Below are 17,371 nucleotides of genomic sequence, written 5' to 3'. Positions count from 1 at the left end.
AGTGTTCCCTCCTTCCTTAATAGGGGTGTTCTGTGTGCTGTTTTTCTTGTTGACTAGAGAATGACAGCTTTTAGAAGTATTGTAATGATGAAGTGCCATTAGCTGTAAACCATTCACATCTTAAATTGCATCCTTTGTTGTGTTCTGTGCTATTCTTTTAAAATAGTTGGGTATGGTCAGGATCTTGATTTCCAACACTTCTGCTTTCTTTTTATTTTCTTGTTTTGTAGGTTTTTCAGGATTTTTTTTTGTGGAATTATATGTATTTCTGCCATCAGTTGGCATGGAAACATGGCTCTTTATAGGCCAGTTGCTTTTAGCATTAATTTGCAGGTACTTGGTTTTGAATGTGAAAATGGAAACCATTTATGTTCTTCATCATTCCCCATCATTAATACTTGCGTGCTTTCCAATGCAACGTAAATTATCTTTCCTTCTGTCTTAGAGGGTAAAATGTACTCTTTTTAGGAGGAAGAAAAATAATATTCTGCTGTACTGTATTAAAAAAACAGTACTTTATATAAAAATTATTTTTACACTTATAACTTGGTAGAATCAGTGAAACAAAGACTAACACCAAATCTTAGTTTAAGCCCAGAACGTATGTAACACTTTTAAATAATGCAAAGTCCCACCACTCAGGTGGTTTTTTTTGTTAATGTACGTATTGATGTCCCCCTTCCTTTTTTCACTTGGAGTGTCCTGTTTTCTTGGAGGGGATTGTTGAATTTTACTTGGAAAAGGTTAGAGATTTACCTTGATCAGCACTGACAAAAGTGGGCGAATACTTTCTTTCATTGGTATTTTGTGACTTCAGTTAGAGAAGTTTTCAGTTTCTGAAATACCTCAATACTGGCAAAAGTGAATGTGAAGACACTTTATAACTCCTGGAGCCGTATTCCTAGCGATATGATGGTACATGATGCTGAAGGGAGTGCTGCTTGGAGAAAAGCAAGTGGCACTATTGCACGTCTTCATCATGAAGAATAGACTGTTAGTGTTTGTTCACATTTATAGGCATTTGAAACTGTATCTGAATACATACTATTTTAAGCATAGATAACTAAATACCTAATTTAAGACCTGGTATAAGCAGGTGCAGACTGTCTGCTTTCAGTGTCGCTGCTTTCAAGTTCTTTAGGATGAGATTTAATCTCATTCTAATTCCTGACAGCTACAGACCCTTGTCTGAAGAGCTTTATACAGATGGGATATGCTGAATAAAAATAAGATTTGAATTCATTTACTTTGGCTCATACTCCCCCATCCCATTCCAGACTTTGAACGTGTTGTTTCACTAACCATTTCATAGGGAGCATGCAAACCAAATTCAATTGATACTGCTCCTAACTGTTTTACATCTTTAATAAACACTTGGTTCATCTGGCCTGAATGGGTGTAGTGCTGCACTGCTGCTTGTTTATTCCCTAAGTTAAAGTACACATAGTTCTATTGAAAAAACATAAGTCCATGCAGGATTTGACAAATTACAATGAAAAAACCCTACAGATCTGCAGATGAGGAATACATTGTTCATGCCACTACTCCTATTTTATGAATTTTGTGGTATTACACAGCAACCCTATGGCTGATTCCCTCTGGACAGTTTAAACACAAAATATCAGAGAACAAAACAAACAAACCCCGATAGGTGTAAACCCCACGTTTTCACATTTAATACATTTTTTCATATAACTGCAGTGGAGAAAGAAGTAGTTTGCTTCCTACTAAACCCTTCTGCCAAAGCTGTTCAGCACCTTCTTGTAGTGGTTTTCTTGGAGGGTGAGAAAGAGGGTTCAGTACAGAAGATGAGAGCTTTTTGTCTTGCTTGCAGCAATTTCCAGATCAGATTTTTACTAACCATGTCACAGTTGTGTAGAGAAGTTAGAGCCCTGCTGTTTCCTGTGTGACAGGATCTCATCGTATGCACAGAATGAAACCATTTCTCCTCTCTCCCCCCACTTTCCCCTCCATTCTCTCATGAACAAATGGGTCTGTTCTCAGAGAAGAGTGAAAAATAAATGGGTCCCACCCTTTTATCACCTTGATATATTTGTCAGAGGAACTGGAGATAAGATGGACTTCTGTGGCTGTTCTAAACTAGGGGTTTTTTTCCCCTCCCCGTCCTTCCCAGAAGTGCTAAATGGCACTCCTGCTCCAGGAAGGGCAGGACTGAGAACCACTTTGAGGGAAAAAACCCACTATTAATTGATTTAATCCCTGTACTGAATTGTAACTTCTGTGGCTTAGATTGATCTTTTCTTTCATTTTCTCTCTGGAACTACATTTTCAGTAATCAGCATAGCCTCTTTCTACAGACCCTTAACTTTTTAACCACATTGTTGTCTGTGGTTGGGGGTCCTGCAGCACTCACCCATGGTAAATGTAGGTTCATGCAGCACTTGCTAGTTTAGTTTTGTGATAAGGTGGCCCCCAAAGTTCAAGACAAAGCAAGTAAGTTAAGATGCTGTTGCATGATCCGTGCTTTCTTACAGTGATAGAAGAGTCTCTCATTAATTTATCCACAGGTTGGGTACAGTACTCACCAAAAGCAAAGGCTTCCCTTCTGTTGGGAAGCTCTCACACATTCTGCTTCGGGGGCTTGCCAGGCCTCCCGGAGAATCAAGCTACTAATGGTGTTGTTCTTGAAGTATTTTTTGACTTAAAAGTTTAATTGCCTTTATATGAAATAGGTAACATGCTTTAAGGAATATATATGGTCCTTCTTAAGTTTAATGTTTTATGTAAGTGTCCTGGAAAATACCTGTAGCACAAGTGTGAAAAGGAACGTATCAGGACATAGGTGTTAAAAGTGGCACTACAAGTTTATATCCTTAAAGGGAAAAAAATACTAAAACTTCCGTTAGCTGTGTAGTTTTCACTAACTCTGTTCGGTTTTGCCAGTCATTTGGCTGCAGTGAGGTTGTGGTAGGCATTGCATGAAGTTATAAAACAACGAAGTTAGTTGTCTGCAAGGTAATGATGCAATAAAAAGTGTCTTAATGATATTTTGTTAAGCTGATATGTTGCAATGTACTACAAGGTCATTTTATAATCTCTAGCGCTCAGAACCTGGAAAGCAGATTTCTGATGAAAATACTCCTGGAAAACCTGGATGAGGATTCTTAACTCCAACTCAGCTCCGAAAAGCCCCCGAGGGTCACATTTCACAATGTATTTTGGTGTAGACTGTACAATAAGTGATGCTAATCATTTTCCCAAAAATATGAACACATAAGTGGAGTTGCCTCTTAAAGCATTTAGCTTTCTGCCCAGCACCAGCTCATTCACTGTTTGTATGTACCTTATTTTAATCAGGTTTACAGTGCAGACTTAATAAGTGACCCTCATCTGGGCTACTCATGGATGTAGAATTTTCACTATGGAGAGTTATTTTCCAGTTTTCAATTGTTCTTAGCACTCGTTTCTTCTCTTCCTTTTGTAACTGGGGTGAGAGTTCTTATCCAGGAAGGGCAGAAAAAATGGGTCTGAATAAAACACTGTCAGATCTACAGTTTGCTCTGAAATAACAGTTGTGCTATCAAAGTAGCTGATAAAGACAAAGGGAGTGGTAGTAACCAAAGTTAGGGATCAGAAGTAATGAGTTCTGGGGTTTTTTAACTTTTACAGTAATACACCTGCACTAATTTGGTTTGCTTTCCATCCAGGAAACAGGCAAGATAATGTGCTATGAAGACGTGTTGCTCTGTTGTTGTTTCTCAATCTTGAGAGCAAGGGTTAGCTTCATTTTCTCCCATGACAGTCTGGAAAACAGTCATAATGCTGTCTTGGTTTCTGAGTTATCCCATAGCTGTTGTCTTGCACTGGGCAAGCACTAAGCTGTCATTTGCTCCCATTTCTTCAGAAATTACAGCCAGCAGGAAGCAGTTAAGCTTGCTTTCCAGTGTCTTTCTCTAATTTGTGTCCATTTTGAGTTTCAAGATCAGCTCTGAGTTTACTTGCATGAAGTCGGTGATCCTTTGATTATTGTTGGATGATAAAATTCCGAGTCACTTGAGTGTTTCCTGTGACTAGGCTCCTTTTAGAACTGCAATGCTCCTGCATGCCTTTCAGCACGCTGCTGTTTATCCTGCTACTGACATCCCTCCTGTTTCTAGTCTCAGAAAACCAGAGAGTAAGGTTTCTTATTTGGGAAACTGTTGCATCTAATACATTGGTCTGGTTTCCACTCAAATTGCTTCTCAATCTGTTGTCAGTATAGATTTTGTTTTGAAAGGAAGTCGCTGGGGTCCATTCTCTATAACTGTCCATTTCTCGCAAGCTGTAACGCTGCAGAAGTCTGAGGCTGTCAGTGCGAGGGGGGGAGATGACATTTGGGTGACGCACATATGTGCCGTGGGCAGATCTTGTAAATGTCTCTGCCTGCAGATTGGGGGACACAGGAGCTGTAACAAGTTTATTATGTTTTTTAAGCTGAAGCATACATGGAAAAGGCTAGAATAAAACTACAGACTGGCTTCTTAACTGGGAAATGCAGTAGTGAATTCCTTTTCCAAAATACACCGCTTGATCAAACTGAGAATATACAGCTGGGAGGGAGAACCTGGTAAGAAACCTTGCCTGAGTGAAGAATGAAAGGTACCCTTTTGCCTTAAGATTTTGTCACTCTTAATAATGGATTCAATAATTCCTTTTGTAATACTTTCTTGCAGCTGATGTTTTTAGCACACATAAATGTTTTATGGAATTTACGGAGACAGAACATGATTTGTGCCCTCTATAATTAACTACAGACAAAGCATTTTTATACATTGACTAGACCCTTTTCAAGTTGAACATGGTTAAACTACAGAGCCTAGAAGAAATATAATAAAGCCTGCTGAAAAAATGCAAATATGGGTAATTTTTAAATGCTTCTGACTTTTCACTAGTTCAGTGGAAACAACTTCAAGCGTTCCAGACCCTTCTCTAAAGCCCTTTAGTATGTGGTATGTGTGGGAAGAAATATTTTGCTTCTCATCAAGTCATGGGAATAACTCTCAATTTTAACTCTGTTTTTCAGTACAGCTTTAACTGTGATACTGGGACCACAGCCTTTGTAACTGAAACTCAAAACTCTACTTGAAGAGAAGCTCAGTTGAACAGCTCTCTTACATCATACGCTTTTATTATATTATGATTAAATGTAACACGATAACATAAACCCAGCTTTTGCCTTAAACTGCATGTTTTATTTGGCACTTCCACTGTTGTTACTGGCTCATTCTCAGTGAGCTTGTCATTTTTATGCATCCTGTTTGCTTACCTTCAAAATGACCATCTTTTCAGAAAATCCTATTTATTTAAGCTTGGTTCAGCTGCCGAGGACCCTGGATGGGAGGCGCAGGACTTTGATTTCACCATGCTCCAGACTCTCTCAGTTTTACAACAAAACTGTTCTCTAGTTTGTAATCATCATCAACCATTTTCTTAATTGGCAGAGGACAGCAGAGGTCAGTGGCTGTGGGAGGAAACAAGAAGGAAGGCAGAAAAAAAGAGCTTTAAATGAGCCCTTTGCAGCGGTTCAGTGTTTGTCAGAGTTGCTTTGGTTTTCAGAAGAACATAATGGAGTGTAACTCATGAGGGCGTTTATGAACCTTATTTATCAGAAACCTTAATATTGTGTTGAATTGACCCTTTCTAATTACACTGGTCTTAAAAGTCTGGTCTCTCTATGTATATATTTGGATTTTAAGCAGTGTTTTAGCTGGGTATCTTAGAGGAAGTTTCTAGCTCACCTCCTTTCTTCCCGTCTGTAAACAAGAGAGTCATAGTATTTTCTCCCCACACACTCTCTAAGGGTTGCTGACACATAGAGCACCATGATGTTCAGTTGAGAGGATGGTGAATCACATTAGATGCTTTCCTAAAATAATAGGAATAAAAAAAGTTACAAAGCAAATGGAGAGGACGGTGTTCTATATGTAAAATACTTCCGTACTGTTATTTTTAGTGTCATTTGAGTGTGTTCTTCTGACCTCAAAAAGAATGAAACCGTATGAAACTGATTTGGTTATCCAAGGCCCCACACTTGCTTATCTTCAGACTTTTTGATAAGGAAAATAAGGAGTGCCCCACGTAATAGTTTAACGTTCTTGGGTCAAAGTACAGGTGTGCTGTTAAAGAAACAGCTTTTGGTGTTTGGGATCAGAATAAAGGAAGCCTTTGATGTTGGCTTCGTTCAGGTTATTGGATTTCTTTCTCTGAGACAGCGTCCTGTGCAGCATCTGTAAATATGAGAAAAGAAGCACAGAGAGTAGCCATTAGGCCAGGCTGCATTCACAACTCATATTCTGTAATAGATCCTTGGCAGTGTCTTTAAAACATTATGTGAAATTAATACTCTGAAAGCAGTTGTATTCATAGTGCTAGAAAGTGTTTTTTCCCAAAGCATACACAGCTCAAGCAGTGGTTGAAAACAAAACCAAACCCTCCAAACCTGATGCAATAAAATAACTTGCTGTAGAAGAAATGTTTTTGGAGGAGAGAAAAAAGTTAGGTTTCTTCTTTTCTCCTTCATAGTTCAAATCCATAATATTTTACAGGCAAATAAAGAGTCGTTCCTTGAAGGTTTTACATTTTAAATTAATGTTATGTGGCTGTTCAGCTTTATCAAAATCACAGCCAAGATGCTAGTTCTGATAATATGATATGAAAAAGTAATGCATGCATGCTTCTCTATATTGAATACATGGGTTAAAGAGTGAGGGTAAGGGCCACAGATGTATTTTTCACTTCATATTTATTCTCAGTGCTGTACTTTGCAGCCCTGTTAGGCCAGTCCATTCTGGACTTGTGTTCTGTATCTAAAGTATTGTCCTCAAAATCTCCAGGACCGCTTCTTCCGTGGAAAGTGTTTCAGTAAGTCTTGGCATGATCTGTATTGTTACTGGAATGGCTTGGGAAGTTAATCATTCTGCTCCTATTACAATTGTTGAAGCAGATTGTTTTTCCAGTTCCTGTCAGCAGGAGTTTTCTGGCTTGCTTTTTTTTCTTTTCAGGTCACACCCACCAACCTATAAACTTTATGGGCTGAAATGCAAGCTCGGTTGTATTTTAAACTACACTTTAGGATGTGTGTGAAGGTGGATTCTTCCCTCAGTTGCCATTATGAGCCTACTGCGTAGTTGCTGTCTTGGGAGAAGATGGAAGTGGATGTGTACTCTGACACACACCCAGCACATGGTGCATTATGAGAACGTCTTTGGGGCAGGCTTGATTCATGCATTCAGTTCTGTATTTTGGAGATACTGCCCCATCAGTAACTGGGAAATCAATGTCCAGAGTTAGTTACGATCAAATGGGGCTGCTGGTGTGTCATCATTCTCAACTTCTTTGATTCTTTATTTGTAGGTACTGTCCTGAGCTTCACTGCAGTGATTCCTGTAAGTTACCGAATAGTCTGTGGCTTGTGTGGGCAGGGACCCTTCCAAGGCACCGTAAAACTCATGGGATAAGTAACAAACACTGGCAGCCTTAGGCAGCACTTCTCTGAAGCTGGGATTAATGGGAGTGTACTCTGCTAGGGCAGCGCCAACATCAGTGATTTATTTATCCATTCCCCCCCTTTTTACTTATTAAGTAATAAAGCTAAAAATACTTGAAACAGTGAAGTATTTATGTGGACGGGCACTGAAATGCTCCACATCCAGGGAAAGCTCAGTCCTTTAAACTATTTTGCCTTTCTCTAGTTAGCTGTCATCTATCTTGAAACCAGCTTGTTTTCATCTTGTTACTTGAAAACAGCGTTTCTGCAACATTGTTGTTTGTGTATGTTTTATTGCCCATGCTTAGGCTTTCTCAGTTTAGTACTTGGTATAGTTGTTACCGAATATTGTCATTTGGTTTGCTTTCTAAATGGTGATAGACAATTAAAGCATTTTAGAGCAATGCATTCTGCTATTACTGCTTGTTCTTTGACATAAATAGGTGTGATTCATTGTTTTCAGTTTCATTTTGAAAAGTGTTAGTTAAGATCAGTTCTAGCATGCTCTGAATATGTAATTTGAGTAGTTTTTTGACAGATGTGAAATACTTGCAGTTTTCCAGTGGATATTTGAAGTACATGGGTAGTAATAGAAAATGTTGCCAGATGATTTTTGTGTTTCCCCTTAACAGAACTTCATTTCTGATCATATGCTTTCAAGATGTGCCTTGTGGGACCTTTGTTTCTTGTACCCTGACAAGCATTTAGGATTTTGTGTGTGCACTGACAGATGTTAGACAGATAACAGCAGTATTACTAGATGTTTAAGAAAAAGTAGTTAGGGATCACTATCTAAAAACACAGCAGAAACCCGTATCCTCACAGTTGTCAGGTTCATACCTGAGAATTCAAGTTTACTTGCTACATGTACATGGCAAAGTAATGAGGAATTATTCACTCTCAGGTTCCAGTAACATCAGGGAAAGGTGGAATTTATAATTGGAAATCATTCGGTTAGTTTGTTTTGATCGTACCAAAAGGAAAATTCAAGTAGGATAGTAGTCTCAAAATACTCTGTGTTGAGGCCTTTGTGTTGTATGCTATAGCAATTGCTTGGATACCCAGGCTCAGTCCTCACAGGTGGTAAAATAATTATGGTATGTATGTGTAAATCCAACTGGCTTTGCAGTCTATGGACCAGGGTGGGACTTCGAATCATAGAATCATACAATTACATTCTAGTGGTGTTGGGTTTATATTTTCTGTAAGGGAATGAGCTGTGAATGTCCTGAAGAGTGGCTGGGTGTATTTCGGTGTTCGCAATTAGCAGGAGGATATAATGGGTGTGCCTGTTCTGCACATCTTTGGGTCAACACAGTGCCGGAAACCGCTTGTATTTTTCTTGGTCTCTTGCAAATTAAAAAGAAAAGGAGGAAGATGATTTGTTTTTACTGAATTTGGGTAAATAAAAAGCAGAGACCGCAACAGTATTCATCAGCTGTGCTCTTCCTGTAAAGTTCCAGTTTGCTTAGCATTAACCTCTGAGCCCTGGAGACCTTGATCGAAACAGAACATATGCTTGAAATAAAGCTTATGCTTTGTTTTCTCCTGTATGTGTGTTGTTAAGTCCAGATCTTGTGCTTCCGAAAATCAGTTTGGGATTGTTCCTGTGAATTTCAAGACTTGCAACAGATTCCTAAAATCTTTGGAAGCATAGAAATGAAGTTGAATCTGCACAGTAATTCAGGCTTCTGAAGGCAGTGTCACCTTTTTGTACCTGCCCCTTGTTGGTGTTCTTTACTGAAAAATACTCCCCTCTTCCCCCCATCCCACATCCCAAATCACGGGAGATTGCATCCTGCTTGTGTTGAAGGTGGTGGCAAAAGCTGTTGGCTCTGATTCTGGTGGAGTCAGGAGATTTTTGCAATGCATATTCAGCATCTAAATATGCTGAATACCAATATAGTGAAAGCTGGTAAACACTCCTTTTCTTTTTCTTGCATCCATTTTACTGCTCCATGTACCTGCATTGATTTTGAAGTTTTTCTACTTGACTGCTTTTAGAGTTTCACTCTACTTTGAATTTTAAGTGTTGCTTGAATCTGAGTGTGCATGAAACAATGAGGCTACCAAAAGGAAGTCTGATGTTTCAATATGCATGAGGTGTCAGAAACCTTCAGATAGGTTTCTGAAGTATGGCGTTTCTAGGAATTTGAATAGTGCATATTGGCAAATCTAATTTGTAACAGCTTCTGTGTTCATGTTATGAGTGGGATATTTTTTGTTTGTTTTGACAACTTGTGCTTTACTTGAATTAATATTAGCATTTATTTTTAAAAAACATGGGAATTTGTTGGAGGGCTTATGGTAAATCAGTGACAGCTCTCACCGAATTTACTGCCCAGGTAGGAACAGGAAGGAAAGGTAAATGCCACAGGGGATTAGTCTCGTGTTACATGTATGAGGTTGTAAATGAGTCGAATGCCCAACTTGTCATTTTTGGGTCTTGTGTTTGTAAATATTGATTAGATTCTTCAGTAATTTGCATTTTGTTAGGGACTTAAATCACTTCGATGTTTTACACTGCATAAAGGAAGTTTGGTTGGACAGAGTCTTTTGAAAGGGCATTGTCAAGGGAGGTTTTCCTGCTTATTTAAACTTTGCACTTCTAAGAATCCTCACAGACGTCCTTTGCTGGGGGTGCTGTCCCCCATTTCGTGTGCATGTGGGTTTGTTGTTACAGGGTTACTGATGAGTGTTGTGCTTTTTGGCATTGATGTATTTTTCAGAAAAAAAGAATTGAAGCATTTGTTTTGAAAAAAGAAAAACATTTAAAGAATTACATGGACTTTGCAAACAGGTTTAAGAAAATGAAAGGTAGGTCAAATTTTGGGCCTACAAACCTGACAATGTCCTATACTTTTAACATGTATGCCTTGTGTGAGACATTCCTGATCCTAATCATTCATCATAGAATCACAGAATAGTTAGGGTTGGAAAGGACCTTAACATCTTCTAGTTCCAACCCCCTGCCATGGGCAAGGACACCTCACACTAAACCATGTCACCAAAGGCTCTGTCCAACCTGGCCTTGGACACCATCAGTGGTGGAGCATTCACAACTTCCCTGGGCAACCCATTCCAGTGCCTCACCACCCTTACAGTAAAGAACTTCTTCCTTATATCCAGTCTGAACTTCCCCTATATAAGTTTTAACCCGTTACCCCTTGTGCTATTACTACAGTCCCTAATGAAGAGTCCCTCCCTAGCATCTTTATAGGCCCCTTTCAGATACTGGAAGGCTGCTCTGAGGTTTCCACGCAGCCTTCTCTTCTCCAGGCTGAAGAGCACCACCACAGAAAACTGCAAATGACGTTGTTAACAGTGATTAATCTTAACAGCTTATCTTGTTGCATTTTGGTATGTTTTCTAATGCCAGCGATCGGTGACAGCTTAGTTGTAGATCTCTGCTGTTTGTGCAAGGTGATCATTTCAGTTACTGCAAGTTTGTAACATAAAAGATTGTTTTAGAGAAGGTTTAAAATACAGTGTAACATGGGGAGCTTTCTTACCCTCCAGTTGTGATTATGCCTCATGGTGTTGACTTCAACTCTTCCCCTTTGGAGTGTAGAACATGAAGATGCACCTATATTTCAGGAGCAATAGGAAGTGCAGGTAGAAACTAGCCCACTTAGGGTGGTTGTTTCCAGTTTCAAAGAACCTATCTCATGCTAAGCTTGGTGTTGTAATTTGTTAAGTCCATGCTGCCAGAGCTACAGATGTTATAATTCACAATCCTTCCTCTCTTGTTACAAAGCTGGATGATAAATTCATTAATCCTTTTGCTGTGAGACCCATAGACAGTCAAAATGCTTGTTCACAGAGTTGGGCTCCTGTTGGGTTCTGCACCTGAAAACTGCTTTTTCAGCTTCCAGGATTTTTTTTCCATTAAAGCTGGACTAGAATATGATTTCAATACTTCTGTTCCTAAGAGCAGCCAGTCCAAACTGCAGCTCTCTGTCCTGTTAGCTGCATGGTGAATCACTGCTGCGTGCAGATAGCTGCTCTGTCTGTGCACATTTATACCTGGTATTACTTTAGAAGGATTTTGGCAGTCACTGACCCTGTAGCTGTTACTGGGGCAAGAGCTTCCCCACCAGATGATATCCATAATGTGAGGTGGAGAGGGAAGCCCCCAAACTGGATTAGAGCTGTCAGGGAAGCTTTGTTGTTTTTCTTAAATACATTTAGATAACGTTAAGGGCCTGACTTAGACCCAGCAAATTCAGAGTTAAGGCTTCTCACTCCATCTCCGGTACTCGCTGGAGCGCTTGGCTCTCCAGCATAGGTGGTGTTGGAGGTGACATGTTATCCTCAGATCCCTGCTCACCTAGGCAATGCACTGAGCAGTGCCGACTGTTCCAGGTACATCTGTTTACAATACACCTGCTGTCCTGAGCACGGTGTGTCTTAACACTCCACTGCTTTCCCTGGAATGTTAATGGCCAGTGGCAGCACAGCACGTGTGGTGGAAAGCCAGCAGCAACAGGGGGAAGGGTCCAGATGCAGTGAGAAGCTTTACCTGTGAGTTGCCTGGCTTCTGTGAGCACAAGTCAGACCCTTAATGTTGTTTTAATGTATTGTTTGTGTTTAATTTTTAGTAAAAATTTGAACACCACCCAGGCTACAGAGGTTGCAGTGGATAAGAAGTTTAAAAGCTTTGGTTCAAGATTACAGGAGGCTGCAAGAAAAATTAAAGACATGGAAGTGATGGTGGAATGACAGGCTGCTATTTTGCCTCAGAATGCTGAAGATTGTAAAGCATTGAGAAATCGAATTCATGACCCTGGCGATCAAGCTCAGATTAAGAAATGTCAGGTTGGTAGGGGTTCCTGAAAGTCTCAAGTTAGGATAAAACTGAGATTGTTTTCCCGTAACAAAGGTTCTAGGATGTGGGGGTGGATGGTATACTCTTTATCTGTGTTAAGTGAAATGCTATACTGTGCACTTAAATAAGCCAGCTAAGTGAAATTACTCTCTTTAATTAGTTTCACATTTGTGGTGTTTAATGTCACTTTTGACCTGCTTGCAGTTATTTCTCTTTGGCACCGAGTTGCATGATCTACAGTTAATGCAGGCATGGAAAATACTGCTCTTAAATACACACTGCTTTATCCTGCCACTCCAAGGGTCTGCTGCAAAGCCAAGCAGTATGACATTGCTAGGTAAGAAACTTGCAGAACATATCCACATGGTGGAAGAAGTAGTTTTTTTGTTCAAAGGGTTCTCATTCATAGCGAAACTGTGCCTTTCCAAATGCAGACTTTAAATAGTGACTGCCACCATGATGAAGTTACTGTGAGTTTACTTAAGTGTTGAGTTATTGTCTGCGATTCAGTGATACGGTATTCAGGCAGAAGGATTGTGCAACAGGAAGTCTGTGCTCAAGTTCAGAGAGGATTTTGGCAAACAAAGGTTTGTAGGGTTTTCGTGGTCAAGGTCACTGGATATATTCGAGTTCTGGGGACTTTTATTAAAAGCCAGATTCTCTGGGGGAGGGTTTATGCTGCCAGTTGTTTTTCTGGCTCTTGTTTCTGTGTTGTGGGGCTCAGTCTGACATGCCACTTAGCACCAGCATGAGCTGGGGCACCACTTAGCACCAGCATGATGCACTACTAGCTTTGTGGAGATACTAAGCCAAGGGGAAAACCAGACCACACCTATATGCATTTTAGAGAAATCATTGTTTGAATAGGTTGTGTTTTGTGATCCTCTATTCCATGATTTTCTGCGAGAGCTTTAGCCAGAACAGTGCTTCTTAAAAGTGCCAGTTTTTAATCTCATCATCTGTTATCTGTTTGGACTACAAGCGCTCTTCTGTTGACAGAGGTGCTTCAGGTATAGCTGTAAGGGGATCATCTGTGCCCTATTTTTCCTCATTCATCTTCAACATACTCAGTATCAAAGTTCTGTTTTCTTTTTCTGATTCTATTTTAGCTAGCCTTCAAACTTGTTGCAATTCTGGCTTTGCTGGGCTGACAGTTTAGATGATGACCATAACATTTCAGTTGTAAAACGAACACAATTATTCTGTGCAATATGAGTAAGGCTGGCAATGTCATTTTTACATTTTGCTTCAAGACATAATTGCATTTTATTAATGCTATTACATACAATATTTTGAGAGAAACATGAACAAGTCTATAACATGCTTTATTTTAGGGTGTTTCTAAGTAAATTTAATGTGGGGTTTTATAATTAAGTTCCCATTAAAGGATAGTAATTCTCTGGATAACTATGTAGCTTTCCATTCATGTGTGTTTGTGTCCTGTACCACATTATTAGTGTGTGGTTTATTTCCTGAAAATGACTGTATGAAGGTTATGTGGCTGTTGCTGGTTCAAACAGGTAACAATAGTTAAGTTAGCAAGATGCTCAGCTTTGAAAAGCCTTCCATTTAATTTTGGTGGCTGGATATTATTGAAAGAACCTGTGTACCAGAAGTATTTCTAAGCATGTCTGTCACAGTAGAGGTTTGTAATTGATGGTTTTACAACAGAAAACAGTTTGCATGGGTGTTGTGCCAATGGAAAACTTTGCTGGTGAATACTTTTCACATCTGAATGCTGCTGTGCTGTGGTGAGAGTCCTGCAGAGTCAGTCCATTGGCATCATCAGCTGTCAGGAGACACTGGGACTAGAGCAGAGCAGAACCAAATGTAGTGACTCTTGTTCTGTCTTCAAGTATAAAAACTCTTTGAATTGGTAAAGAACTTAAATGCTGGATTGTAGTAGGGCTGGCTGATCATCCTGAGTTTATTAGGGATGGACATGAAAGTTTTGGGTTCAGGCTGGACAGTTAAGAGAGACCATGAGGGTCCCAGTGGCGAACTAACACGCTCCTTCTGATGACTTGTGCAAATGGCTTTTCTCAGCAGCTGCTTTTCTTCACCAGGTATCTTGTACAGCTGGGATTCTATGAATTTTCCATCTACTTAAAATGCAAATGACAGTCTTTCGGGGCTTGCTTTTTGACAGAGGTCAGGACTTAAGATGCAGGGTTTTCTTGTAGAAGGTAGCAGGGGAACCTCAGTCTTGTGCGTTAATGTTGAACTAACTTGTATTACCAAGCAGTAAGCAATGTCTTCAAATTCACACTGCAACAAAAATATGTTGTTGGTATTTGCATACAAAAAATATGTAGCCTGCTTCACTTTGCGGTGTTTAAAACTACTTACTTTAAAAGAGGAAAAAGTCATGTACTTTAATCTTGGTTTTGCTTTTCCTTATCTCTTCAGGAAGTCCCTTTTTTTCCACCCACGCTCAACTACTTTTGTGTAAATGTAATGGTTTAATATTATTCCCTTGAGTACTTTTGTATATTTATAGCATCTATACTGGTAAAAAGATGCTCTCTAAATACCTTGTTATAAGGATTACTTTTCATTTTAAGACTCCATAAAGAGGCTATAAAAGAAGTCTGCACTTTCAGCTGATTTTCCTTCCTTCAGGTATTTAACCAGTATTTCTTTGTCACTACATTGTTCAGGCATGATGTTGATTTAGGAAGAGACATGTTGAGAGTTCTCTGTGGTGGATTCAGTATGATGTGTTTGTTTGACTAAGCTATACAAAATTGTTTTGGAAACCCATTAAGTCTAAGCAGACCTGCACAGGTCAGCAGTTAGCCTGTCCACTTGGATGCTGGATCTTCAGTAAATTAAACATTTTGCTGTTGCAGGCTTTTTTTTGTTTTTCCAGTTAAATTTTAGTCTCAGCAGATCATCATCATATATGTAAATTGAATATACAAATCCTCACTGAGTTGCTTATGATATTCCATAAGCCATACTCTTACAAGCCTGGACAAGCTATTTCTCACTCTGTCTAGAGCTAACTAAAAGTGTGGAATCCAGTCAAAACATAAACCTTGGATAAGATCGTACAGACACTTCTTAATAGTGCAGTAAGGTCATATCTTTAAAAACAAATATTCCCTTGGTAGTTTTATCCATCTTCTATTGTTCAACCTCCTGAACCTCCATGGCGTTTGTTTCTTAGGTCTTCTTGGGTTTGGTTGATTGCTGACTGTAAACTTGTTCCTGTTTTACTAGCTTCAGTCGTTCAAATCTTTTTCTGCCATCAGAATAAACAGACTAGCTATAACCTATGTTTTCTTTATTACATTTTCATGGCTTGAATAACAGGTCTTCTCTGTTCCTTTGTAGGCATTCGACCTCCGATCATGAATGGGCCCATGCACCCGCGCCCTTTGGTAGCATTGCTGGATGGCAGGGATTGTACAGTAGAAATGCCTATTCTGAAGGATGTAGCCACAGTGGCATTTTGTGATGCTCAATCTACACAAGAAATTCATGAAAAGGTAATATTTAGAGGTATAATTGAGATGTTTTAGAAAATGCGTGTATTTTAATTATTATGAATAGATACAGTGTTGTGTTAACTAAGACTGTATTTAGCTATTGCATTTTAGTGAATGGTTGATTACCTTAGTGAGTTACTGGTCATTTCTGGTAAGTGGAGAAGCATGGTGATGAATTAAAGATGAAAATGTTTGCGTTGAACTTTCCTTTTGTGTAGTGTATCTTTGGTTGGATGTCCTCCATATGTTTACCTACTGACTTAGAGTTGTAGAGAATTACCACTGGGAAAATTATATTGTTACATGATATTTTGCAATGCTTCTTGGAAACACTGTTGCTCAGGCTTCAGCTGAAAAGCCAAATCCCAGTGTTGGACTGGTTGTGTGAGAAACTTTCAGACTTCTTTGTCTAGCCAAGGAATTGTGCAAATCGGGTTAGGAGGCCTTGTGCACTGAGAATTGACACTGCAGGAGAGTTTCAAAACAAATGCTAACCCCAAATTTATTTAGAAAATTAATTATAAATGTATTCTAACTGTATGTTATTCCAAAGGTTCTCACCCTTCAAGGTGGTTTGGGAGCTGTAAAACAACTGGTGGCTCTTACTGTTGTCAAAGGTTTTCCCACTCTTAATGGGATACCCACTTTTCCTGGCGATTGCTGAGGGAGCCAGCTGGCGATACCACCTACATTTGCTCTTCAGAGACTTCTTTGAGCATGAAGGCCTCATGTCTACCTCAAATCCCTGCTGCCCTCTAGACAGCAATAGCACCTTTTCACATCCATATTTCCATAGGGGTAGAATTGTTTTCAGTGAACTTGTTGGCTAACAGAGTAAGCTTCAAATGCTAAATATTCCTTCACCTGATAAAGCCTGAAACCAAACCTTACAGCTGCTGTGGAAGTAATAAATGTGACAACAGAGGAGGAGCCCAGTGCAGAGGAAGGCAATCAGGGGACTCTTCCATAGGGATTTGTTTTCTTCTTCAGCAAAGTTCTAGGATAGACAAGTGCAGATATGAGTCTTAACTTAAAGGCTTGTTAGGTAAGTGTCTGTATCCGTGTTGTACATATGGTACTGTAGACTGCTGAGTGTGATTTGGGAATTAAGGAGTTGTGTCAGCTGAACCGAATTGCCCCAGTGTTCCTGTTCCTCTACAGATACCTTGTTAGACTTGTCCTCCACTAATTATAGCAGCGCTTGGGTCTGTGACAGGTTTTCAGAAGCTTTTCGCTATTTTAAGTTCATAACTGGTTTGTTTATTTACTTTTCATGTTCTTGTAATATATGGCATTGTTAAACATGTTAAAGTCTCTGTATGTGATGAAAGATTTAATCTTTTCTTTGATGGCTTTCTTACAAAGCCAGCTATTTGAAAATAATACTAATACCAACTTCCCTTCTGTTATCAGGTGAATAAATCTCAGTTTCTGTAGCCCATTTCATGTTAGCGTCTTCCTAGTGAGAATCCATCAACTGACTATTCACCTCGTCATTTCTTAAGAAAAATATTTTTATTCTGGGGGGAAAAAAAACAACCAAAAAACATTTTCATTGTTAAA

At 39.3% G+C, this 17,371-nt stretch overlaps 1 protein-coding gene across 4 annotated transcripts in view; it reads left to right on the top strand.

The window, feature by feature from the left end:
- Nucleotides 1–17,371, top strand: part of CTBP1 (C-terminal binding protein 1) — a 69,924-nt gene that overhangs the window by 14,347 nt on the left and 38,206 nt on the right. For 2 of the 4 annotated variants that reach the window (XM_080638856.1, XM_080638857.1), the window contains exons 2-3: nt 12,088–12,304; nt 15,654–15,808. In XM_080638856.1, the coding sequence (XP_080494982.1) occupies nt 12,298–12,304; nt 15,654–15,808 (162 nt within the window). In that variant the 5' untranslated portion in view covers nt 12,088–12,297. The remainder of the gene's footprint in view (nt 1–12,087; nt 12,305–15,653; nt 15,809–17,371) is intronic. The other 2 variants (XM_080638855.1, XM_080638854.1) reach the window with 1 other exon arrangement.

The sequence above is a fragment of the Psittacula echo genome (assembly GCF_963264785.1).
Source record: "Psittacula echo genome assembly, chromosome: 1".
Taxonomy (NCBI): Eukaryota; Metazoa; Chordata; class Aves; order Psittaciformes; family Psittacidae; genus Psittacula; species Psittacula echo.
Note: the sequence above shows the minus strand (reverse complement) of the source record. Positions and strands in the feature narration are given on the sequence as shown.